This window comes from Vanessa tameamea, chromosome Z (assembly GCF_037043105.1).
Source record: "Vanessa tameamea isolate UH-Manoa-2023 chromosome Z, ilVanTame1 primary haplotype, whole genome shotgun sequence".
In the NCBI taxonomy this organism is placed as follows: Eukaryota; Metazoa; Arthropoda; class Insecta; order Lepidoptera; family Nymphalidae; genus Vanessa; species Vanessa tameamea.
The window spans coordinates 715,799-742,497 of record NC_087341.1 but is presented as its reverse complement, the minus strand read 5'-3'; the positions used below and the strand labels follow the sequence as shown (position 1 = coordinate 742,497).

The window sequence follows — 26,699 nt, the reverse complement described above, 5'->3', positions numbered from 1 at the left end:
ACATAGGTTTTATCTTTCAACCCCTTTATTATTTGTATATTTCAGTCATATCGAGAAATGTATCGAGGATATCGAAAATTGACTTATGAGTCGGTAAGTCTGAAATCTCGTTGTTGGACTGAGGCATAATAATTTAATGCGATTCAAGTAAGTATTCACATTGTTGCCTTTCACGACGAAAACGATATTAATTAAAAGCGCAATTCGTGCACGTCCTGTGTCTTGTGTCACGATGGTTGTGAGGGTCCGAATCCGCAAGTAAGTCAATATTAAGCTTCTTCGCTTAATATTCGCGTGCTTGACAACTGGAGCATCCCCAGTTAGGGAATGATTGTAGCGGGAGGTGAATATGTACACCGACAGTTGCCACACAGGCTAATTTACAAAGGACTCTGGCGTACCCTAAATACGGTTTAAATTACTTGTTGCGAAGGCAGATGGGTTATTGACCCCTTAAACTAGCGTAAATAAATAAGTGCAATACAAATTTTTGATGATTATATAAAATTGATTGGATGGAGTCACCTAGAAGGTCTGAAAGCCTATATTTTAAATCTGAAGGAGATTGATTGAATTCTGACCACTGATCAGTAAAGGTATCCATTTATTATTTTATTTAGAGGTTATAATTTTAAATTGAAATAAATTAAAGTGCTATAATTATCGAGTACGTCAGTCAGATCTAGGGATTAGGAAACATAGATTGACATGTCTTAAATTATTGAATTGTCAAACTTAACAGATAATTAGTAATTTATTCTTAGAACCTTTAAAGAACCTTTATAGACCCTTGGTCAAAATCAAAACAACAATTTAATAACGGGAGTCTGTACAAGTACGAAATATATTCCAATGTACTTGTTTTTAATTTAAAACCGATCGCCCTAAGTCGATCATCGATCGATATAACATTAACTATACCACAGGAACAAGTTGACGCCACCGACATTACAATTTAGTGATTATTATTAATAGTTGACGAAGTTTTCATCGTGGATGTTCGCTGCTCGCTGAAAACTGCATAACCGGTTAAATACTTGTGGTGACACGAACCCTCCTCTCGGACGGACACTCGCAGAACTCGACGAACTTCACGAGCGAGCACAAATTATCCCTCGTAGTGATAAATATTGTTTAGAGTGCGTAGAGTCTTATTGATATATAACACTATTATTATTATCATATTACTATGACTGTAGTTGACATTCTTATGGATTTTATTCAGTGAAATGTTTATAATTTGTATATAGTTTATCCTTAGGTAGTTTGGTGGTTCATCGGAAAATGTATTGTTATCATGTGTTATTTATAAGTATTATATAATTATAACAGTATTTAACATTAATTAATTTATATATTTGCAATATATTCTTAAAGAGCAGTAAATTAAATATAAAGTCCCGTTTCACTCTAAAACAGATTTTATCTTAGCGAGGGAAGTAAAATCAGCACCTTAATGTATGACACAACCCCGTTCTCGCTTCGCCGCTCAGCGCCGTGTTCGTCCTGTTAGTCGTCACTTCGTTTCTGATAACATCTTTGTTATGAATATACGATACACAATTTCTTCTGTATGATTCGATCGACTACAGAGATCGGTTGATTTTACCGAGTAATATTTCTTTAAAGGTAATTGATATAATTTAGCTATGCATACATTCAACGTTTAAGAAGTCGCAACTGACTACTTGGCAAATAAATGAATTCCTTTACAAAATACAAATACCAAACTCTTCAATATAATTGTGTTTAGCTAAGAGATAAACTAATTCTCTAGAACGCCAGAATGCACCTCCGCCTATGCAATGTATATTTTTGCACATATGGTTGCTTTTGATCGAACACCACGGGTTCTGGCAACAATTGGACACAGACATGGTATGTGTTTATAACTCACTTCGTGCTCGGAGTGTATCGGGTGAATTTCTGACACGTGTGTACGTGGCTAAGATGCGCGTCACATCTTCATTAAATTAGCTTAGTGGAATACGCTTCAGGCATCTCATAGGAGAGGTATTCGCCAAGCAGTTGGGACTTTTCCGAAGATTTGTCATCGCGCTCAGTGCAAGTCATTCTACCACCTAGTAGCTGGTTCTGCCAGTATTACTGCAGGCACATGGAACAAACGTCCATGGTCCACAGCACATTTACAATGGATGGGATGGCTAATGCATAATATTATAATAATACCAATATCTTCTCGAACGATGATCACCACTTATCTTTGAGTCATTTAATGATTTGCCTTTGTTTATATATAAATTGTAAAATACTTTTGTACAAGTACTTTTGAATCTTGCTCATACAATTACTAGAAACTACCGGTTCAAAACATAGATTTTCCCGAAAAGAACCGGCACGAAACTAAGTAATTGCTCTTTTTCCAGCAATTAAATTACATACGTTCGTCGACCATGCTATGTTTTTAATATTGCATATTCCTGTCGTAATTATTATGAAAGCGTTCAGAGAGAAATAATGAACGATCACTCAGCGTTTGTCTCTATCAGAGAGCCTTTAACCTCCGGCCCTGAGGGGGTTGTTCATTTGCATAGTTCATCAAGTGGTTACTTTTTGTCATATTGAGTTTAATCCTAAAGTAAAATAATTACTATCACTTGTAATTATTATTGAAATAATAATTTAAACAATAGTACGTCTAAAATTGTTTTAATATTTCATTTCGAAATTAGTTATTTTGTTCAACGTCGCATTTTTAAAAAGTAATTATGGACTGATTGAGTCTTTGCAACTTATTCCAGTGCCTATTTGTTAATTTTTCTAGGAGAATAAGGAAATATAGACACGAAAATGTGTAGATGGACAATCTTTGAGATTTGCTGCCTTGGTTGAAATTCGGTCGGAGTGAGGGCTAAATCGTAGCTGGATTACGTTCTATCGCTCGCGGATGCGATATCCACTTATTTCTTTTAATTTGTTCACAATTATGTTTGGAACTTAATTAATAGTACCGGCCCGGTTTTGTAACCGTCATCTACGGATAGAATCCAACGGGCTAAAACGACTATTTTCGGGCAGTTGTTACATGTGAATTTGGTATTATTTGCATGACTCTTGGAAAATTCATAATATTTGTCTAACATACACTAAGAAATATTTAAGAAAGGAATTCCTCAAGTATTCAACGTACATACACATCGCGTATCAAAAAGAAACAACACGAAACATTTGTTGAGAAGGCGCGGTGAGACAAAAGACTCGTCGGGCCCTGAAAACAATTCATTGGACGTCTAGATCCCTTCAGGGGTTAGTCTTAAGAGATGGTCTCTTCACTTTAAGCTTGGCACAAACTAGGCACGCTGTTTCTACCCACCTGAGAACGACACCACCGACACCATAGACATCGATATATTTTATGATGGATCGGATTGCGTTTTATTCCATAGAGTTTTCTCATCTATCATCGATGGTTACATACAAGCCTCGACGGAATATTAAAAAAAAAATTACAATGTAAAGTAAATTAGCTTCTATTTGATTTTTATGTGTTTACATATAATTACGGTGAACATTTATGTTTGTACTTTTCTATTAAGATGAGGAGCAAAATTATGGGGATATTTTTTTTATTTAATTTAATTTAATTAAATATAATTTTTTAAATATTGTCTATTTGCACCTTACGTTGATACATTATCTATTCGCTTTTCAATGCTGCATTCAGTATTAAAATCATAAATGAATATTGTGTGGTGAGGCGTTCAGATCACGAGTCACGTTTCTTACTTCGTGTAAGGTTTGAGCTTACCTTAACAGTGCGTAACGTACTCAGCCCATCGTCTCTTCACTTTTATGCTCCGAGATCACGATGCGAAACAATGGCCCTTTCTAATGACACAGCAAACATACGATGCTCTTTAACACTGTCGCTTTGTGCGGATTTCGTTACTGTTATCTCGAAATATAAGAGGATCGTAGGTCATGTCTGTGCATCCCTGTATACTCGTTTGTTCAAATATTTGTAGTTACACAAATAACAGGTTTATGTTTGCGATATAACTGAACAGCTAACGGTACGGTCGAAATCCGGTTTTACAGATTATGTAGGTGGCTAAAACTTTCAAAATTCAATTTCAGATGACAAAATAATAAATAATATAAACAACGAATGAATCAATCAAGACTGACGATAATCTTCACTTACCTTTGAGAATGAAAAACGCCTGACTTAGTAAAAACGGTAAAAGTGTGTTGTAGAATAGGAGTCGATAACGGTAGTTATTTATTAAAATCGAATTAAACCAAATAATTACAACACTTGTCCTTGCCGGGGCCCATAACTAATTCAAGTAATCGACTCGAACATAATGATGTCGTCCCTCAATATACCTCTATAGCATAATATGTTATAAAGTACTCATACATCATACTTTGCCAACAAGTAGTTATATTAATGTTATCTTTTGCAATGATGGTTTATATGGGTCCTACTGGTTATAACATATTTTTTAAGCGGACAAAGGTAATCACTACATGGTATAAATTAAAGTCGCTTCTCGCTGTCTGTCTGTCCCTGTGTATGCTTAGGGCTTTTTTAGTTCGATTTTGATTCGGTTTTCTTTAATAGATACAGTGATTCGAAAGACTGGCTTCTATGTATAATATAGTAAAGAAACACTGATAATTTTAGAGGTTTCTAATGTGATTTCGTAAATAAACACATTTTTTGCGCTTACATTGCAAACTCTGGCTAAACCCTACGGGATAGATCAAAAAAATGTACAACAGTATTGTACACCTGAAAAAGGTCTACAAAAATGTGATGGTTTACGTATATCTTTTAGGGATAACCCACAATAACCATTTTTTATCATTTACTTTTTGCGAGTAATAATGGCTTATTTACAAAACGATTTTAAGTAATACAATATTATTCCTTATCGAATTAAATACCTTAAATACATTGTGCATTTAATATAAATCAATGTGACTTTCACAGGATGTGATTTAAATGAATATTTTCGATGATATTACAGATTCAGAATGCAGGGACGTAGCGGTTTGTATTGTCTGATGAAAAAAATATTTATATCAGTATTCCACCGTGCGAAACGGGGGGTGTCGCTAGTATTTATAATATAATAAAAATATTTTGTAATAACATTCGATTTGTAGTTGAAACAAAACATACATATATGACTTTTAGAGAATGTTCATGTAAAATAATTTCCCTACTACAAATACTTCGTTTTATGAAGTTTTCGAAAATTCCTGCCTTGAGAATTCCTTCAAATATGGAAGATGAAATAAACGCTTTCTGCCAACTAAAAAGTTGTTGGTAGTTCGAGATAATCCGACTTAACGAACTACGCATCTGACGTTTCGGCATGATTTTAAATGAAATAATTAAAAACTATTCGAATATTATACATATATAATGTTTGATATCTCATAAGGGATAGAAGCTAACTTTGTTTGAGCTTCCGACTTACTTTCCAACTTCTTTAGTTAAGACTCTTCCGAACTTTATAAAGAATGCCAGTTAGGTCACTTTTTATCTCGTTTCATTAGATTTCAGTTCTAATGACCTCATTTGAATTTAATTGTGAGAGTCTTTTTATTCTCGTGGAGTTATACGGACTTTTGAGGATCACTGCTGACGTGTGGAGTTTCGAAGCTGTTTTTTTTTAATATAGTTGCTAGTTAAATACTAAATTGTTGATCTGAATATAAGCTCCATAAATCTACCAAGGATTCAGACGTTTGTACACAGGTCCCGGGGTACCACTGTGGCTTAGTCGTGGTAAGATAATAACAGAAAAACTGAGCAAATTTCGCGTTTATATATCTAACCAGCTGTGACAGCGACTTCATAATCGTTGGCAGATAACATCACCTATCTAAGTAAGTCCCGTCAAAATCCGTCCAGCCGTTTCAGAGATTAGCCGGAACAAACAGACAGACAGACAAAAATTGAAAAGTATGTTATTTTTTATGTACATATACGTACCGTGTATACATATGCAAACAGACAATACGATTCCTATATTTGAAAAGATGATTGTCAACTTAACAACACGACACGGCATCTCAACTCTTAATTTACGTTACACCGTCATTGAAATACCACTCGTTTATTCATCGTTAAAAAATACAGATAATATGAATCAATTTTTCCAATGGCCACAAGCTGTGTTAGAATCTCATCAGAATGTTGCAAATAATTAACGAGTGCCTTACAAAGGCGCAATAACAAATATAGAAACCGAGTTGAAAGCCTAGACTGTTGACGCCGTTGCTACTTTCAATGCAAATTGAGTCAGAACCTGTATAAAATTCCTGACTTACAGTACTACCGTTTGCGATCTTGTGGCCTTGTGTTCTAAGCCTATACAAAAATGAATCAGTATTAATTATTCGCCAGTAAAAAATATCGAGACGAGACCTAATGAATTGACGCGATGGTCTTAACTGAAGTTTGCGTTTTCAAATCAGAGTTTGGTATCGTTGATTGCCAAATTTGTGTTTATTATCCAATTGAACGTGACATCTTCAATCCTACTTAACAATATACATAAGTCTAGATAATAGAGGACCTTAAAGTCCTCGTTTGGCTGGACAGTTGTGTAGTTAGGATTTCATAATAGGATTAAATATTAAAGTACGGATCGTTATATTCCTTTTCATTGAAACTATAAGTTCAGTTTTACAGCCTCATTGAGATATTTCGAGGCGAAAATGATACCTACCGGATTGAATGGCGATAAATCGCCGTCATATATTGTTAACAAGTGAGTCTTCAAGCGCCTAAGAATAATTTTATCTCAAGAGCAATTCATGTGAATGTTCACCAGTTGAATTTATTTGCATGAATATTGTTATATATTTTTTTTATTTTAATCTACTTATCAGACTATCAGACTATCAGACTATCAGACTATCAGACTTACATTATACTCGTAAATGCGAAAGTAACTCGATATGCCTATCTGTTACCTCATCACAGCTAAGCCACTGAACCGATGGTAATGAAATATGACGTAGAGGTGCCCTGGGACCTGGATAAGGACATGGGAAAATAAATTATGACTTTTACGGGGAAAAAATTGACACTGGTGGAGCCGCGGGGAAAAGTTAGTTCAATTTAATGTTCCAATTTTTTAATATTTTCTACTGCTTTTATGAAGATTTTTAGAGAATTATAAAATTACATATTTGTAATTTCATGTTTTTAATTTTAATGATATGCTTGAGTTTAATATCTCTTTAAAAAAAGAGATATATTAAACTTGGCAGGTAATCGCTTGACGTGTACAACCGCGGATGTGACATTAAGTAAACTATTCTGCATCTGCAACACCCCCGATACGATGATAGCGAAATCACTAAATACATAAAGTTAAGTTTTTTCAATTTCTATCCGGGTTCACTGCAAAACTAAATATCTGATTGATATGAAACTTTTATTTCGTTATAGCTTGTAGTTTCAGAATTGACCTTAGTAATACACGTTACATATGTTTTATAGTTTACATATATTTTGAAATATAGCTTATGTCAACGTAGTCAGAGATAAAAATTGTCAGTTCGGACACTTTCGAAGCGAACTCTGCCAAAACTATAACAGATACACGAAAACTTCATCGAAATGTCTTCGAGAAATCTTCGTGTCCTATAAATGAAACTTAAAGTTTACATTTGCAATATGTATTTATAAGGATATTACATATTTAAGAACGAGAGCATGCGGTAAGCTTCGTTAGCAGAATAGATCACTTTACTCGATACTGTATATAGGTTTAACTATTTTTTTAATAATGCTATTGTGTCTCGACAAATGTGCTGCAGGCGTCGTTGTTATAATTTATTTATAAACATTTGATTAAAGGTCGCCCCGTTTACACTTTTTGTTGTTAAGCACACCAGATAAATAAATATACATTTGAATGATAAGATGCATTGAAGACATAATACATTTTTTTCTTTAAAATTCCGCGGGCAAAGCTGCGCCTTTTAGTGCGGGCTAAAATATATAATAAACTCGCCACTTTAAATAATGAATAATAATACTTTATCTACATACTAGCAAGCCGCCCATGCTCCACACGGGTGCAATTTATACGTTACGAGTATATCCCACAACACTCAAGATTTTATAGGATTGCTTCAAGTGAAGTTTTGAAGATTACCGCTCAACATACAAACGCACAAACTATACCACTTTACAATACTAGTATAGTAATACTAGTAGGTATAATTCACACTCGAATAGTGTTCTTTCAATGTATTGCAAAATTTTGCAATTTCCAAAAATACGTATTGCTATATTTAACTTAAAATTGCGATGTTTCTTCCTCGTAACTCCAGGACGAGTATATCTAATGACATGGGCTCGCTCACTTCAGACACGATTCGATTAACACATTGTTAACATTTACGTCAATCAACGTATCTGCAAATGTTAACAGTTAAAAATGGAAAGCCTTAAGAAGTCTAAAAAGTGTACAATTGCTTCTGAAAAGGTTATGACGTTATTTAAAATTTAGGTTCTTTTGTGGTTTCAGTTTGTAAATTTCAGAATAATACAAAGAAAAAGGACTTCTTTGACTTATTATTCTCAGCTAATATAAATACATTTTTTAACATTTCGACTAAAATAAATTACTGATTTCAACAAGCGAAACAACAACAGAGTATATTGTTGTTAACTTCGCAATGTTGTCTGGCAGTTGCAATAATTTGGAGTTTGTTTGCTGTACGTACGAATTCAATTGAAATACAATATTATTTATAATGAAATATCTTCCTTTCGTCTCGAGATGTAGTTATGATCTTGTCAGAGACACACTTATTTTATACGAATGTTATCTTACAAGTATGTGAGGTATTTTAAACGCGTCTCTTGTAAACGAGATATTTTCTCTTGAGTAAATCGAAACAAGTATTTTTTTGTAAGTAAAATCTGTTTACGTTTATGAGCATGCTAGTTGAGATATTCTAATCAAGTTAACATGTTTGTCTGGAGTTATTTGGTTTAATCTTGTCATAGTTCTATTCGTGATTTTGATTCATCTCGCGTTTTGATCATCAAGGAAAACTACTATGATTTGATTCAAGACTACCAAGGGATCCATTCTTCTACCTTCAAAGGAGAATGGTAGATGATGCGATGTGTATCCAGATAGCGAGTAATGTATCAGTCTGTAGAGTCTCACTTCTGGACCAGGTCTCTCGTCTTGAGGAATGGGTTTGGAGCGTAATTTCGAGTTTCCTTTAACATGCACGAGACAAATTAAATGTATTAAAACTTAATTGTACTTGTCCGCGTTTGAGCCTACAATCTTTAAATATAATTTTGCGTGTGCACGTGGCAAGAATACATGGCCTTTATATATGGGCCTATACATGGGTCTTTCAAGATCAGCACCGACTTGTTACTTTATTTTGATACTTAAGTAAATGAGTGTAAGTTTGAAATTAGGTTACTGATGTTCTTAGTTCAAGTTCGTAAATTTATATATTTGAATAGTTACGCGCAAATTTATTCCATACCTTATACAGATATAAATCCAGATGCACTACCCGGCTAGTTATGAGAAATAATTGAAAATAGATAAAAATAAAGATAAGCCGCATTCGATAGACTTAATTATTTATTTTACTCTTCAAGAGTGTCGTTCTTAAATGTATTCAATACCCATTTAGTTTTTAGTAAGAGCAACTCTGTAAATTAAGCTGGTTGTCCACTAAAAACGAAGCGACGAGCGCTATATGTGACTATTACGTTTAGCTGTTATTTTATTGGCCTAATACAATTTCGTTCTTGGTAACATGCAATTTTAAATATGCTAAGACATAAATCGGTACTGGTAGCGCGATAAGTTCAATTTCTAGTGGAAAGGCTGCCCAACCAGTGTATGGACGCCTTTAATATTTAATGAGAAACTTCCTCGCTCCGGACGCCTCGCCTCACTCCGATCAAGTTATACGAAGAATTATAAATTTACTAGGTATTCGCACTTTGTCTTGCGATGTTTCAATGAAAGTCAGGTACTCTACTTGTACGACTTCCTTTTAAAAGTATAGATTTTTTTATTTTCAACTTGTCACATTTCGATTGGGAAATTGTTTTGGTTCAATTCGTTTTGCGCAACTGTGTTTCTAAGTAAAAACAAGGTACTTTGATATTTTTACCTCGTAAGTGCAGATTTCCCAACTTCTAATACAGTTCACGTAGTACCTCCGCGGCGACAATGGCGGGTCGCGTCATGGATGACGATTTTGAAGAATGTACGGCGAACGGAAGGCGCGACCGTCTCCCGAGTTCCAAACGACAACATCGCATGAAATAAGCGCGTCGACGCATGTTGTTAAATTTTGCGGATTCCAGATGCACGTTAAAGTTTCGTGGAAGCCGTCCTCTCGCTTTATTATTCGGTCGGTATCGATTTCGAGAAAAAGTATAAAAAAACGTTTTTCGGTCCTAAAAAGCGGCCGATCGAAATCGCCTAAAGCATGATTTACAGACGTCCATTACCCGCACGGCGCGGCTCCTATATCGATCTTTCGAACGTGTAATTATTACAACCGTGTTTACAATTATATCTATGTATTGAATAGTTTCGAAAGTCATTACCAGAGTACCTGAGGGACCGCTACCTTTGATCGATACGAAACGCCCGACTGAAAATTAGTGATCCGTTAAATATAAAAGAAGTCCAATGGCGACAGCCCTCACCGACTTACAATGAAAGTAATTAAAATAATAGTTTCGACGACATCACGCGAAGTATTTTTCAGTCGTAAACCTCTTTTTATACGTACACAAAGCCTTACTTTTCATAATGTTTGTTTGTTTATGTACGTGACCAAGTAACGAATACATTTCGTGGAGCGACGGATGCTCTGAAATTTATACGAACGAGTGCCAATATTGTAGGCGGTTTAAGTCGACATTCAATCGTTTTATGTTAAAAATATTATTGCCTATTGTGGATGTATATGAATGAGTTGCGAGTCGCCACTGCGCTGTTTATTATTCATTAGACGACTACATGTCACGCAAGAGCATAGGCACGCACGAGCCCGCCGCTTCTCAAACTTTCCTCGCTCTATAAATTTGTTATTAGCTTATTTATACATGCGAGTTAACTTTTTATAATTACATCGAGCGCATACGTTCGATTCTGTTATCGAGCCCGTAATTTTAACGTTCCGAGTTCGTTTCGAATATTCGTTTTATTGCGGACTAACTTTGAGAACGAGTGGTCGAAGTAAATGGTATTGCTTAAAGCGGGATCATTTATTCGCGTTTATTAATATTCAAAACTGGCTTTATGACGTTTGCAATTTGTTCCCAAGCGCTCGGTCCTCGGCAACGAGAGGTGGCCGGTACTCGGTAGGTACTTGAACGTCGGGACACGCAAAAAGCGAATTCTATTTGCATTTGACCTAAAACTGCCTTTTGTACTAGGCACAATGAGATTCTATTCGCTTGGAGACAAACTTTTACCGCTGTTTTCAAGTTTTCAGTTACATCTTTAAATTGTCACTACCAAGTTCAATATAAGACATTTTAAACTTTACTTCGAAAATACGTTCTTTCCAGTAATAAATCGAAAAAAAAAAAAGTTTAAATGCATAACGTTCTATAATTTTTCCATTTTACGGAACTAAATTTTACGAATGATTATGCAAATAAATAACACGTTATTATGAATTTATTTTACTGAGCCGATTCTCGTTACTTTGGATATACAAATGTTTACTCGTAAAATAAATGCTTATGAAACACTGGCCTCATAACCTCGCTGGTCGGAGGCGTCTTTCACGAAGAAAAAGTATAAAAAAACACTGCTCTCTTTTCTGCGAGAGAAAAAGTCGTTCAATAGTTATTATTTATCGTACCGCAAACCCCTTGATCACCTAGTAGGTAGTCGCTCTTTTAGCACCACTTAGGGAGTCGTCGAGAGGGTGGGTCGTAGGAGGTGATTCCTGCGGACGTGAGCGACATTCGATACCCAAATTACCCTGATAGTTACCCCCAGCTAGTGGTTGCGGGATGATCTTCGCTAGTGAGTTTGACTTTAACAATATTGAGCCTCCTACGCTTTAATTACTTACACAGACTTTAAAAGCCGTGCAACACTGTACTACATATTTGCTTACAGTTTTATAAAAGACGATGCTATGTTTAGCTTGGAAGATATTATTAATTGAGTGTTTGCAATATGAATTTTATAACATTTAAATGATTCCCTGAGAGTAACAAAAGTAATCGTCATCGGAATGCAATTTCCATACTTATCAGGATATTCCGAAGCTATTGTTCTTTTCAACCACGTGTGGACGAGGACGGGTTTACACAACATTCGTCGGCTCGACTGATTAATATATATCTGTCTTCGGTCCCTTATATTACTGAGCATTGTTACACAATGAATATCAATTACGAAAAGTTTACTTGTACTGGTGTCTAAAGCCGGGTGCAGATAGGGCGAAGGCGTGCGAATGCAAATCAATGTTTGTCGTGTTCGTCGTTTAACCGTCGGACAAGAACTATTACATATTTATCAATTTGAAATTAAAATGATCTACATATATCTAAATTGTTAAATTAGCTACTGAAAGGGTTCCGTTTAGTTGATTGAATACGGAGATGCTTAGTAGTTTAAATTAAATCCGAACATTTCTTATAACAATTGGTCATTAAAACTACATATATAAAATGAAGTCCTTCAGTCGCGTTCGTACGCGATAAACTCAACAACTACCAAATGAATTTTTATACGGTTTTCACTAATGGACGGAGTGATTCATTAAGGGTTTGTGTAAACTGGCTGAAATATTACGATGATTGTTAAAGTTATCAGAAAATAATATGCCGACCAATAGAAATATATATTACGATAGAAACACATTATATAGACTCTTATTTAACCCGTGTGAAGTCGAGACTGGAATATTACATATATAATTCTATTTAACTAACATGACTGTATTTTTAAATGTTGCAAAAGAGTAACTACTGAGTTTCTTGCCGGTTCTTCTCGGTAGAATGTACATTCCGAACCGGTAGTAGCTTCACTTAGTATAGTTTGTTAAATGACGATTCAAAAGTGCTTGTAAAAGCCTACCTGAATAAAGTATATTTTGATTTTGATTTTGAAGCTTATAAATTAATATATATTAACAGTAGAAATGTCTCTAAATACGAGTTAAAAAATATATCAGTGGTAATATATATATAAATGTCATCGAACGTATCCGTAATCAGAAAGTAAAAGTCGACGAGTCTGTAATTTAGCCGTGTGTTGTTATTGTGGAACAATTCACATGTCCACTGTAATATTGTTCGTTCTGTTTGTGTATTCGTGTACGTGTTTGTTCAGCAATAGGAATCACTCGTGTTTATTTATTTAACAAAGTTCTTTGCTTTCTTTTGTTACGTCAATTGGTTTTCAATCAAACTTTATCAATTTTTAAATTTAACAATTTCTCTCGTATTGTAACATTGAGTTTAATTTTGTGCGGTAAATATGATTCGATTGTATCTGTAAATAATAGAAATACGGTAGTTTTATAAAAATGAATTTGTTTTTATTATTAAATATTACAATACACTAGTAAATATTTCAGATCGTCCCTTTTGTGTTACAAATAGACAGTCAACATTAACAAGTGCTTGATTTATATGAAGAAATACCTCAAGTGTATATTAAATATAATAATTTTATATATACACCTATATATATTTAATATATTCATAGTAAAAAGTCATACGTTAAAATTACAAAATTTGTATACCATCTACATAATTTCAGAATGATATTTTAATGTTAAAATAGTCCGCCATTCGTGTATCTAACATAATTTCCCTACAATTTATTGATAGAATGCAATAGGTCTAAGTTAAGAGCTCGAAGCGAATTTACGATTTAGCAATAAATTGCCTCGATAAAAAATTTATAATGTCTGCTAATTAAACTTTAATATTCATGCTGATTGAACTAATTTTGACAAGACTGGTTTACGGCGTCCTTTCAGTGAAATATTGAACAAGCCGTCTAAATCCTCGTCAAAACAGAATTCGTTCAAAATTGTTGTTAAATTATGAACACAACAACGGTGTTTATAAAGTTAAGTTGAAAATTCTATGAAAAATTGGCACGCTCGCGCCCCTGTCTCGGCTAATCATACATTCCGTTGACGACTCGACTTATCAACGACGCCACTGACCAATTAAGGGCCACTGCGCTATGCACTCCATGAATATGTATAGTAATATCTTAGAGTGGTCTGTCTGTACATTTTCAATTAAAGAACTCTCGCCGCAACGAATGTGGTCAGTTTTGATATGTGACATTCGTGTCTACTTTATTATTTTAATATCTTTTGTGAAGATTATTAAATATAATGTTGGATTTTTTTTAATACGTTTGTTAAATTGTTTTTATGTTTTATTTTATTAAAATGTATAGTACTCGACTACGTCCGACGGTTATCACGCCTAGATTGCTTTACCTATTGAAACGATTTCGAGTGTACGCAATCGCGACTTTTTTATTACAAAGCGTTTATTCGGCTTGAAGCGAACGTGGCGCCACCTTAAGCAGAATTCTGATTAATTTGACATCTCTCAACGACTCGGTAATAATTAAATGTGAATGAATTAGAGATACTCCCCATCAAAATGATATAAGCCGTTGGTTGTGTTGGTTGTTTGAGAATTAAATTTGGACAGAATTCACTTTATTAACTCGTTCCGAGCTGGTTCTGACGGGCGTTTTCGCTCAACAGGAACCTTAAAGTTTAGAACAACACGTAAGCTGCATTTCATCACATTGTTTGCACGAGGGCTTAGCAGACGGAGCCGTGTATACAAATATGTATGTTTATTTACTCCCGCACCGCCGCACGCGATATCACTTGATAGATTGACTAATGGTTGACCCCTCGGAAATTATAATATACATGCTCGATGAGAACTTTGCCTGACGACTTATGAGTTACGTTTATTTAATTTCAACTACTTAGCTCTGTTTTTGTTAATACATTAGTCGGCTGTTTAATATGCTTGGATAAAATGTGATAAGAGGTACTTCGGCTGAAGGCTTAATTATTTTTCTTTAAACAATACATAGACGTGTCATATGGTTGCGTGGAACGTACATGTTTCTACGGAACCTCTATAGCGTGCGCTACTGCTGATAGAAGAATTACGGTGTGTAAGATTTCATCAATAGTCATTATCATATGTTATACAAGTTGCTTGAATTGTTTTTATTAAGCAAACATAGCAGTGAATCAATCTGCATAGCTTCGCTTGGTAACTTTAATGAAACTGTTAGACATGCGGAAATAAGTCCTTATTTGCTGACATTAAACACTACGATACCGGCGAAGCCTTTGAACCTTTATACAGAGCTAGCGAGTATACAAGTAACAGATCTCATTTTGAAAATATTTCATATTAATATAACATGTTTTGCGTTGTCGGAAAACATAGTTACGAACATCTCCTGAATAGATTTGTGTTCATAGTTCGTATCATACGAACGAGTACCTACTCTGTGAAATATACCTTTCAGAATATTTCGATTCACTGGCAAATATCAAATTTATTGGTTTATTTTGCTTTTGATAAAAGTAAAATATTGAATAGTAAACGTTTGTAAAAAGTACGATTTTTTTTTTTGTGATGTTTCCATTTTTTATGATATTTACATTTCTTCGAAATGAAACATAGAAGCATGGTAAATAAAATTATCTTTACGTTTGTATTTTTCGCTCAGCGGTTGGAATGTACTATTTGCTATGCAAATGTTTATGCGATGTGCGCTTTGCGAATGTTACATCAGTGGTTTAAGCGATTATGTATCTTTTTGTACCACAACCTTTTTATATTCACCGTCAGTATATTCATATATATGAATTATCTTATGTACCATATCATGTCTACAGCTGAGCTAAATTATCTTTCATTTATGTTTGTGAATTAAGTATAAACTGTATCTCCATTTTTTAAAGCTAAAATATCAGAGAAAAGTTTTGATTTTATAACAGATCAGTTTTAATAATATATAGTTATGTTTTTGTGTGTGCGTGTTTTGTTTGGATATGAACGTAGTGAATTACGAAATGATCTCTCCGCAACTTAATTTAATTAGTGGCGAAGATTTGATTGGATAAATACGTCGCTCGGTTTAATGTACCGTCTGAGATGAGAATGAGCTAATTTTACCCATGTATGACAAAGTCAAAGGGATAATGCCACCTTTGTTATATATTATCAATTAGAGCCTTTTCTCTTAAATACATTTTAAAACATTGCGTGTTAACTTCTAACATTTGCATAATTTCAATCGAAGTTTTTAATTGTCTATACAATCCCCGGATTTTCCATCAACAATGAAAAAATAATTGTTTAGTTGTAATAATCTTCAATATGATGTTTGTTTTCTTCGAGAGTCAATGTTTAGTTGACCGACTGCTTCGTGGTGTATGTAACTGCTTAACATAGCGTATTTATAAATCGCCTTCCAGCCGTCGCAGATCTCAAAAGGATCTTATCGTGATGTTAAAAATATAACCGGCGCCGGCGCTGTTTGCATTTCAATCATTTCTTTTTGACGGTCGCCGATCACGATCGCGATCGATTCACGAATATTCGTCTACGCGTGCGATGAATAAATCCCACTTGCCACTTGATTGACACAATCATTGGAACGGAAGTGGAAGCGCCGTGACGCGATCGGACGGATGATCGCGTTGCTCGATCGTATCGATACATTACAAGTCTCATCTTGAGTGATGTCGGTGTACTGTCGATTTCCGACTGTTTTCTTGCCGCAGTCACTTAGCCACACCGGTGTGGCCGTAGCCTTAAAGACGATTCTTTGCGCTTTTATTCGCGTGTGTTCGCTTCTTAAATATGTAAACATAAAATAACATCATTATATCTCACGTACAGTTATAGTTGAACAGTTGTAGTTACTAATGTAAGCTATGTAAAATTTACTTGTTTTTAAAATATTTTGCCTTCGACCTAATTCGACGTTTCATTCGTGGAGCCGGGTACTTTAAATAATTAATTTTGATGATAGAATGTTGCTGCGTTCTACTATCTGCGAATAATAATGGTTATTGTTTTTCCAACGCAGAAAAAAACGAGAAAAATGTTTTTGTTTTTTAAATATTTTATTGTTAAGTTATTGCAAGTGAATTTAATAGCTTAGCTTATTTATGATTGACTCAAATATATTGTTGTATTATGCGTTTGTAAGTGTTGTGTAATATTTTATATTATGACTGCCTGTCAGTTCTCGCATCACGAAGAAACCACTGTATGTATTTTAATGAAGCGGTTTGTTTCCTGGGTCAATATACTGGGTAATTGTTAAACTCGTAGATGTACAAGTATATACGTATTCGTCTGAATAAATCACTATGTTTGTTCAGATGATTTATTTCAAGCGAAACTAAGGAATTCAACTGAGAAACGAATGTTAAAATGTTTATATAATGAAGTTGCCCCGTTGCTTCCAGCTCAATGTATCGCGCCGCTGGGCATCGAGAGCGGGCTCATCCCGGACCGAGACCTTACAGCCAGCTCGTCCTTCAACGACGGCAACGTTGGACCGCAGAACGGACGGTGAGTACCGCAGATCACCATCACCATAAATATTATAGCTGGAACGCATGTGTATTCATTTATGCCGAGCCACCGTGGTGTTATTATTATTTTTAATATCATTTATTAGTATATAATTATTACTAATTTCATTAATGCGAATGTAACTCTGTCTGTCTATATGTTGCTCTTTCACGGCCAAACCACTGAACAGAATTAGATGGGTATGAAGCAAGCTTGAACTTCAAGCGAGGAATGCTTTTTTTATTCCTAACAACTGACGCCAAACCTCTCAAACGCGAGCGAATTTACATAAGAACTAGTAAAACATAACGTGTCGTTTCCAATCGATAATCAAAAAGACAGTGTTTTGTTTCTCATACAAAGTCCAAGCGAACAAAGTAGCGCGGACTCGTCGTTGCACAAAAGAAGTTTCCTCTGTCATATTGCTCGTTACTTGTTAGCATTCATTATATGTAGCATCCGTTTTGTATCTTAGGGGCCGCCGTTAAAATGCGCTTTCAGTCGCACGAGATTTAGCTAAAGTGAATGTTATCTTATACGTGTGAAAATTTCATATCAATGTTATAATGTTTCGATACATCTTTCGCTAGAAATAACTCTTTTGTATTTAAAATTGTAATAGTTGTATGAAGGTTTTATTTTATGTAGAAAGTATTAGTGCAACGATTCATCTTTACTGGACGAACTCTTTAAAGACAAGGTATACCTTTATTGAGAGCGGAGTTGGCTTAAAATGACGAACTACTCGAGCAGATGTTTCTCTAAACGTACACAATACCTTTTCTAAATGTAGAAACAACAGTCGTCATCAAATCACATTATCAGGGGGGAAAAAACTAAAATTGTTGGATCAGTCTATCGGAAAAATTGCGGCTTTAAAAACCTGTACAATTAAAATATAATTTTAATCACTTTGAAATAACGGTATTTGTAGGTTATTACAATACTTCAATGCTATATTCATTTAAAAGATTCACTACAAGTTGTTTGTATGTATTGAAACGAAACAATACGTATTTACGAAGTATACATTGAATGTAAACGTGGAATCTATTTCTCGGACCATCGCGCGATTTTCCGAAGCCTCTCCGCTGACTTACTTCTTTTATTTTTACAGAACGTCCAAATAAAAAGTCGGTGCTTTTTCATGACATCAGACATTTCAATAGCTGACTTTTCGTTTTGTAACAGGGAAAAAAATTCATTTTGAAATACTCTGGAGCAATATTCAAATATTTCTATTAGTTTTAAATATTTGCACAAACACTCCATGTGAGCTCATGAAAAGCCTGATGGCTTCAGGGTTTTCAAACGCTGATTTTACATTGAAAAACTATTAATGCCTATTCTGTAAGCTCTCCATATTAATTTGACCCACTGCAATTGAACGAGGACTTTATTAGGTCGTGTGAGAATAAAAGCTATTGTTACTGCCTGCAGAATACTTAGCAACCGGTTTCGTTGGCTGAATGGGCTATGAAACAATGCATGCAATGCGTGCGTTTACGATTACAGCTCGGCGAACTTATTAGCCGCATTCGGGTAATGCTATCGATCAACCAAAAACATTGTAATATCTCCCCTCTCCGTTATACCCTAACAAACTTAAGATTTAGCAGCAAACAGTGTAATCTTTGAGTTTGTTATATTTAAAGCCATTAAATATCTGCAGTGCCGACTAAAGCCAAGTTGGTTTAGTGTTAGCTTAACGTTTTAGCACTTAATAACAAGGCATTGAAGCTGATATCGTCTGATTCCGTCGCGTGTTGTGAAATGAGTACGGGATGATATCAATTACGAAAGGCGCTCCTTAACGCATCATTGATATCTCGGGTGGCCAGATAGAAGAACGCTATTTCTGGGACATTGTTTTTGATAATATAGTTACTCATTATTTTTATTCATTAAGATGACGTGTTTATGTTTAAAAAGAGTATATAAAATTAATAATTTAGCATTACACAATCCAAAATGGTTCCCTATATATAATATCTCATAAACATTTTTCTATTATATGTGTATATAAAATTTGGATTTTGATTATTATAAATTTCTAAATATTTTAGTTATAAATTTTCCGCGTCTCGGCGGCGATCTGGTAACCCTGTAGAAACGTCAAGTTGAATGCGCGCCAATAAGCATTAATAAGTGAAGCGAGTCACTTTGATTGGCCGGCTATCGTCATGACACACCATATCTAAACGCACAAATAACTTGAAATAAACAATAATCACCGACCGAAATAAATATTCAGGTCAACTATTCTTTGTTATGAAATTGATTTATATAAAAATATTTTTGTCGTGAATGAAGAGCATGTCGTACCTTTACGTGCTGTACGTAGTAAGTTTATGAACATGGGGTTACAATGGTTTCCATGTGTTTTGGGGGATATTAAGCTAAGATATATATAAATATTTGCGAGTATTCTTCTTCTAGAAACATGGGTCTCTTTTTAATTGAAGAGTACGGCCACCGCTCTGCGTCGGTACTCGTCACAATGCTTTCCTTTATCAAACGAACAGAACTTAGTTATCAAAAATATTGTAATAGAAAAACAAAATTTCATTATATGAGATTTAAAAGGTTACTTTTATCAAGCGACAAGTTTAATTTCAATTAGACGACCGACATCGTAATCAGGATTATCGGGCGTTAAACATGCAGGGCGTTTTATGAAGTGCGCTCGACTGACGGCCATCATTGATTGCGGTCACAGCTGGTGAGATGGCAACACCACTTCGTTCGACGTCAATGTCGCCGTCTCGTTCGTGGTTTTAGTAGACTAATAATTTGAACTGATGAACGAGAACTTCGATTCGCGAAAGACTTTATGAGGTGTGCCACATGAATCGGGAATTTTCCTAATTTTATCGATGTTAAAGTGACCCTATTTTTAAGAGTGGAGCGCGCGTCAATAAGCAGTAATGAGTGAAGCGAGCCACTTTGATTGGGCGGCACTCGCCGTGACACACGATAAATGAATGCACTAATAGCTCGTAACTATTCTCGAGTCTGATTGCTCGTCAGCTCACCGTCGATACGTGTTGTAACTTGTAATGTAAGTTCTATGAAAATATTGTGCTAGCGGCGTCCGTCGCTTCGTGCGATTCTTATCTTTCGAAACTAAAAAATCATTCAGTGGAAATTACCTAAAGATTCTCGTGACGGGTACGGAAACCATTACTATAAACCTGCCCATCTTTCACGCATCAACGGAACAACGCCGATCGACAAGATATTTTCTAGAAAGATAATTTGTATTCGAGAGATTTCTTCATCTATAATAACTTAAGTTCGCCCAGTTGTCGACCATAATCATCATTGAAAATTTTTAGATGTTTCGTTTATTTTTCTGCGATTACTACATTCGTGAGTGGATAAATAACGTTTTGAATTAAAAAATAAAACGCTACAACAAAGCTGCATAAAAATGTTTGATAAACAGTGGATAGAAAAGGCAAAGGACTGATTTATCTTTGCCTCTCTTCGTAGAGAATATTTTGTGCGCATGTTTTAGCTAAAACTCAACCACGAACTTGTCATATTACAAGCTATATGAAATACGAAGCGGAGTGTAATTTTCGAGACTCGAACGCGAAATTATTTTCAATCAATAATGCAAGTATCGATACAATATATTAATATTATAATATCTTATCGTGGAATTCCGACTACAGCTATGTATAACATTGAATATAAAAAAGCGTCTCTAACCGCGAGCATTGTCTTGTTTCAAACGTTGAATAACTAAACATTGCTTGTAAACAAAGTTTGCGTGGATACAGTTTAAGTAAGGTTGATGCTTGTCTTGGTGTGTGGTCGATTTTCAGCCTTGTAACATCTGTATATTAAAAGTGTTTGTTCTCAGAAAACGTGTTCATTATACACATGAGAGATTGTTTTAAGTTTCGGAATATTTATATTATAACGATTAACGCGTCGTACGAACTCGCGTGGAATAGGAAGCAATGTTGAAATATTTAGAGCTATTTGTTTCGGTTCAACAAGTATGACCTTAGCTTTATAATATACGAAATAAAGTATACTTTATGTTTTTATATGTTGACTAAGTATAATTCGAATAAGAATCGAACTTTTAATGTAAATTAATATCAAAATCATTTATTGATATTTTTTGGGATGGCTTGGCACACATTTCAGCATATAGCTCGATAAAAAAAACTACAGAAAAGAAAATTTACAAATCGACAAAATAAAATAACAATTGAAATCATACCAAAACTCCTTAAAATTGATACGGAATCCGTAGCAGTGGCCCTAGGTCTACAGGTCTTATGTTCGACGAACACTATGGAATTAGGCGTAAGCCTCGCTCGTGACCGATTACAAAGGGGCCGATAAGACGCTGCCTGGATTAGCCTTACTTAGGTTACTCCTTAACGTGCTCGCTTTTAACTTTCATTTTTTAAATTTATATTTGAATTTTATATCAAGCTCCGTTTGCGTAAAGCCAGTTCAAGATAAGGTTTATATCAAAAGTTTCTGTCCTAATTTTCACACTCAAATATTGAAACTACGTACACGGATACCGTAAACACATTTCCCTTGTACGGCTTTGCCTGAGAGACGGACCTACTGTTTGTGGCGGTGAATAATTGGTAAATGGGTGGTCTTTTTATTCCACGGCAATAAATTGTATATCTGTGGTCAGGATGAATAGTAAACAAAACAGTTTTATTACATGTGCAAGGACTATAACATTGTTGTTGTGGCTGATGCCCGTGGGTGAAGGTCACCACTTAGCATCAAAGTTTAGTTTAGCCATCTAGCTCTCTTTAATGCCTCCCAATAAAAAAATACAACATAATTATTTACTTCATTTGGTTCGTTAAAGCCATGTGCACCGCCCACACATCATTCATCCTACCTCCAAACAGTTACCAACACATGCTTGTTTCCTCGCGATCACTGTCTTCACCTCATAATTCGAGATGAATATTAAACACATGAAAATTGCGTGTTGCAATTTTCCTTGCCCGGGTTTGAATATGAACAACAATAATAATGTTCATGATATTTCTTAATCGCGAGGGACTTCATTGTCTACACACAGACGAAATTAAATCAAACGAAAGCGAAACGCTGCGAGCACAGAAACTCTTATTGAATGGTATTTGTTTGTATATTAGCGCTAGCGTAACAACAGAAAATATCTAGTAAAAATAATTTAAGAGAAATCTTATCGATAGCAATTGTTTTATATCCCTCGCTACACTAGAATTCAATCCAATCTGCGCCAAAGGTAAATAGAAATAAAGCAATTTACTGACGGGATAAAACTATACTCTATTATATAAAATACTTTATAGTTCCTTGCAGTCGATGCACGATATAATGTGCTTAATTAAAAAAATACGTCTCGAGTTTACTTTGAAGTCTAGTTTTTTGTCGTTTAATTATTGCAGTTCGAGCTTTGCGTAGAAAATAACCGGAGATAAATTGATGATTTCGAAAGTTAATTAAAAATGGCCAACGAACGAAGCATTAATCTAAATATTCATATTACAAAGGAACTACTCGTTTCATGTTTTTTTTTTTTGTATGCATTCACAGTAGTTGTAGTTGCGAATTATTTGCAACAAAGAAAAGTATTACGAGCAGTTCGGCTTTTTATTTTATTTTTTCGGTTTTAATACAAATATACATGATCCTTAAAGTCCTTGTTCTTCCTAAAAAGTTTGTTAGCTGAAGGTTCAAATACTCTCGCTAGCATGTTCAGCTGTGGCGATAATTGATAAAGTGGCTTCTTAACTATGGCTGAAACTTACACCACCGCGCTGCTTCATGCTGCATGTGTGTTTATATGTTACAAAACGTCATCCCACACAAGCATTCTCCCTTGTCATGTTTTCCATCCGCGGCGCCGAATTCAGTTACAGTTTTGTATTACACATAAAACCTTTTAATATAAAAATTGTAATTTTGAAAAGATTTTTTGTTGTAATATTTATAGATCTAATGTTTACTATACGTTTAATGTTAGCTGTGGACATAAGAGAGTATTTCAAATATAATAAAGTACCCGAGGTCAGCCGTGCGTGCACATTAAAAACCCTCGCTGTCATATTATAATAAAAAAAATATAAGAGTTCCTTCCGTGTAACAAGCGTGCCTGCCTAATCCACCGTCACAAGTTAATGACGTCGCATGTCCTAACGACTCGTGGTATTCTTAACCCAAATGTGCTGACATATTTCTACCAGTGTGAAAACCACATACATAACACGATCGAAAGTTGAATACAAGTGATGTGATCAATATTTACTACATTTCCTTGAACTTCTTAGGATCCGTGTTCTGTTACAATAAAGCGATTCTGGCGCGCAAAAGATCACTTCTGTCACGTTTAAAATTACCAATGTTATCACTATAACGAAGTCCTTCCCGCTGCATCTGTACGCGATAAACTCAATAAATACAAAACGGATTTTTATACGATTTTCACGAATGGGCGGAGTGATTCAGGTGTATAATTCATTCAATTTTATAAAAATTGGCCAAAATGTGATGATGATTGTTTTTCTTTTTTATGTCATAGGTTGGCGGTCGAGCATATAGGACACCTGATCGTAAGTGGCCACCACCGCCCATAGACAATGGCGCTTTAAGAAATATTAACCATTCCTTACATCGCCAATGCGCTACCAACCTTAGGAACTAAGATGTTATGTTGTGTTGTGCCTGTATTTACACTGGCTCATTCACCCTTCGAACCGAAACACAACAATACTGAGTACTGTTGTTTGGCGGTAGAATATCCGAGGAGTGGGTTATACCTATCCAGACGGGCTTGCACAAAGCCCTATCGCCAAGAGAATGTGTTGAAGTTTTTTTTGTGTTCCTAACATGAAGTTAACACTTATTTTGTCTGTCTATCGGGACTTTTGACGGTAAAATTCAAACAGAAATGTAAAGCTATAAATCCTTTTTATACGAAACCCTTTGACACCGTCCACAATACTTCGCGTCGGGGCTCAACTTGATATGGTTAAATTCGTTACTTCACGTTGATATCAAATAGCTCTTGGAATCCGTACTAGTGATAATGGACTTTTGCTGTTACTTTAACGAAAACAAAAAGTTCTTGAATTGCTGGAAAAATTTAATTCCTTTGAATACGTTGTAGCCAGTTAACATAGTTCTTACTGCTGCCCGGCATCAGTTGAAATGTCTCTTTAATATTTACATTGAAATATGCACACACGTATTTTTCGGTAATGTTTCTGAACAACAAAATACAATATAGTTTTTAAATTCCATACATTTGTTAAAAATAAGTACATAGATGAAATAACAAAAAATCCGTTAACTGGCCAGACCAAGTATCACAAAGATTAATTTTCCTGTTGCCTGACCAACGTTCCCAGACTGTTGATATGCGAATTATTCCTGCGCCATTGCCACTGGTCTGGAGCGGTAATCATTCACTTACTTAACTTTGTAACTTATACTAACATTGAATAAGTTTGCTTATTCTATGTTTAACCATTATTTAAACCCCAATTTGTTTTTAGTTACTAAAGACAGATATTATTGTAGATTATATAAAATTGCACGATGAAGTGCAGTATTCGCCTGGAAACATTGAATAATTTTCTATTTTTTTTTTTGTGAATGAGTTGCGAAACATGACATACCCAATCGGAATATCGTTTTAGAGTTTTAAGGAGTGTAGCACCTAATTGTCATTGCCTTATTTCAAAAACGTAAATATCCACGTTTAATGGCCTTGGTAAACTTAAAACGACACTAATCGTTCGGGAAGTTGGCAATCGAGAGTTCTAACAACTCAGCTAGAATTATCTGTGTCAGTCCGCCAGTCAGAAACAGATATTAAAAACGTCTGCTGAATTTTAAACCTGCTAATACAAGTGCTCGCTGAGTAGACCCCGCTGCCATTATCACCGGACGGCTCGTGTATGAAAACTTTACTTAAAGCATCACATGTGTCTATTTCGAAAATATACATACATAGTATAGTTGTATAAGCTTTTGTGCTGAAAAGATTCATCGTACGATTTGGACAACCAACATCATTCATATATATAATAAACTAGCTGTGCCCGCGACTTCGTGTCTCGTGTTCTCTTCGTGTTCTGTGCACGTTTGAATTTAACAAAAAAGTTATTTTTTAAGTAGCTTAAGTTACTCCTTATTACGTCAGCTTTCTGCCAGTGAAAGTCCCGTCAAAATCGATCCAGCCGTTCCAGAGATTAGCCTGAATATATGGATTGGCTACATTGGATAGATTACATATACATTTAGTAAAAAGCGGTCATTTTAATATTACAAACAGACACTCCAATTTTATTATATGTATAGACTGTATGCATGATGTAAATTGTGCCCATTTAAAATAAGTTTGAAATTGTTGTTTATTTTATATAAATTGTCTTATAGGTTAGGTTAGTCTTTATTAAAATTGGCCCGTCATATTGTAAATTAAATTCTCCATTTAAAAAATCTTAGATTAATTATAAAACAACGGAGCTCACTGTTACTAGCCGATATTGGATTTTTGTCCATTTAGTTTGTGTTTGATTATTTTAAATATCTGTTAGTTTTTATGTCACACTCTGTTGTGGTCACAGGTACTCGTGTCTATATGAAGTCGCGTTTTAAAATTCGAATGAATGAATTCGAGCGGCGAATGAATCTGTTAGATAAAAAAATTACCGCGTTAGATAATTAATTAGACCCGGTACCGTGTGGATTTCAACCGTGAAAATTAAACTAACGCAGTATGATGAAACATTGAGTCCAGAGACTCAAAAATTATTGTCATGATGTTTAATTACGTAAGCTATAATTTTCGCTTTTATATACGTATTTAGAGGAATAACTGGGTAATCAGCATAATATTTTACTTTGACTAAACATCCTGAAGTTGAAATACGGAGCAATGTCTCTTGGACCATTAGAAATATTTGTCAAATGCAAATACCGTTGCAGAAAATAACTCCGCCGGTCATGGCTAGCCGGTATCTATCAAAGCTCTTTGGAATAGTTTGAACTATGTACTCGTACTACTCCGTTCGTGTGTTAATTAGTGAAATAC

The 26,699-nt window shown here is 34.9% G+C and overlaps 1 protein-coding gene across 3 annotated transcripts in view; it reads left to right on the top strand.

Annotated features, from left to right (window-relative positions):
* LOC113404001 (discoidin domain-containing receptor 2-like) overlaps nt 1–26,699 on the top strand; it is a 176,510-nt gene that overhangs the window by 23,373 nt on the left and 126,438 nt on the right. For all 3 annotated transcript variants that reach the window (XR_010309898.1, XM_026644727.2, XM_026644725.2), the window contains exon 3: nt 17,509–17,614. Coding sequence is in view for 2 of the 3 variants with exons in the window: in XM_026644727.2 (XP_026500512.1) it covers nt 17,509–17,614 (106 nt within the window). In the remaining variant the exon portion in view is untranslated. The remainder of the gene's footprint in view (nt 1–17,508; nt 17,615–26,699) is intronic.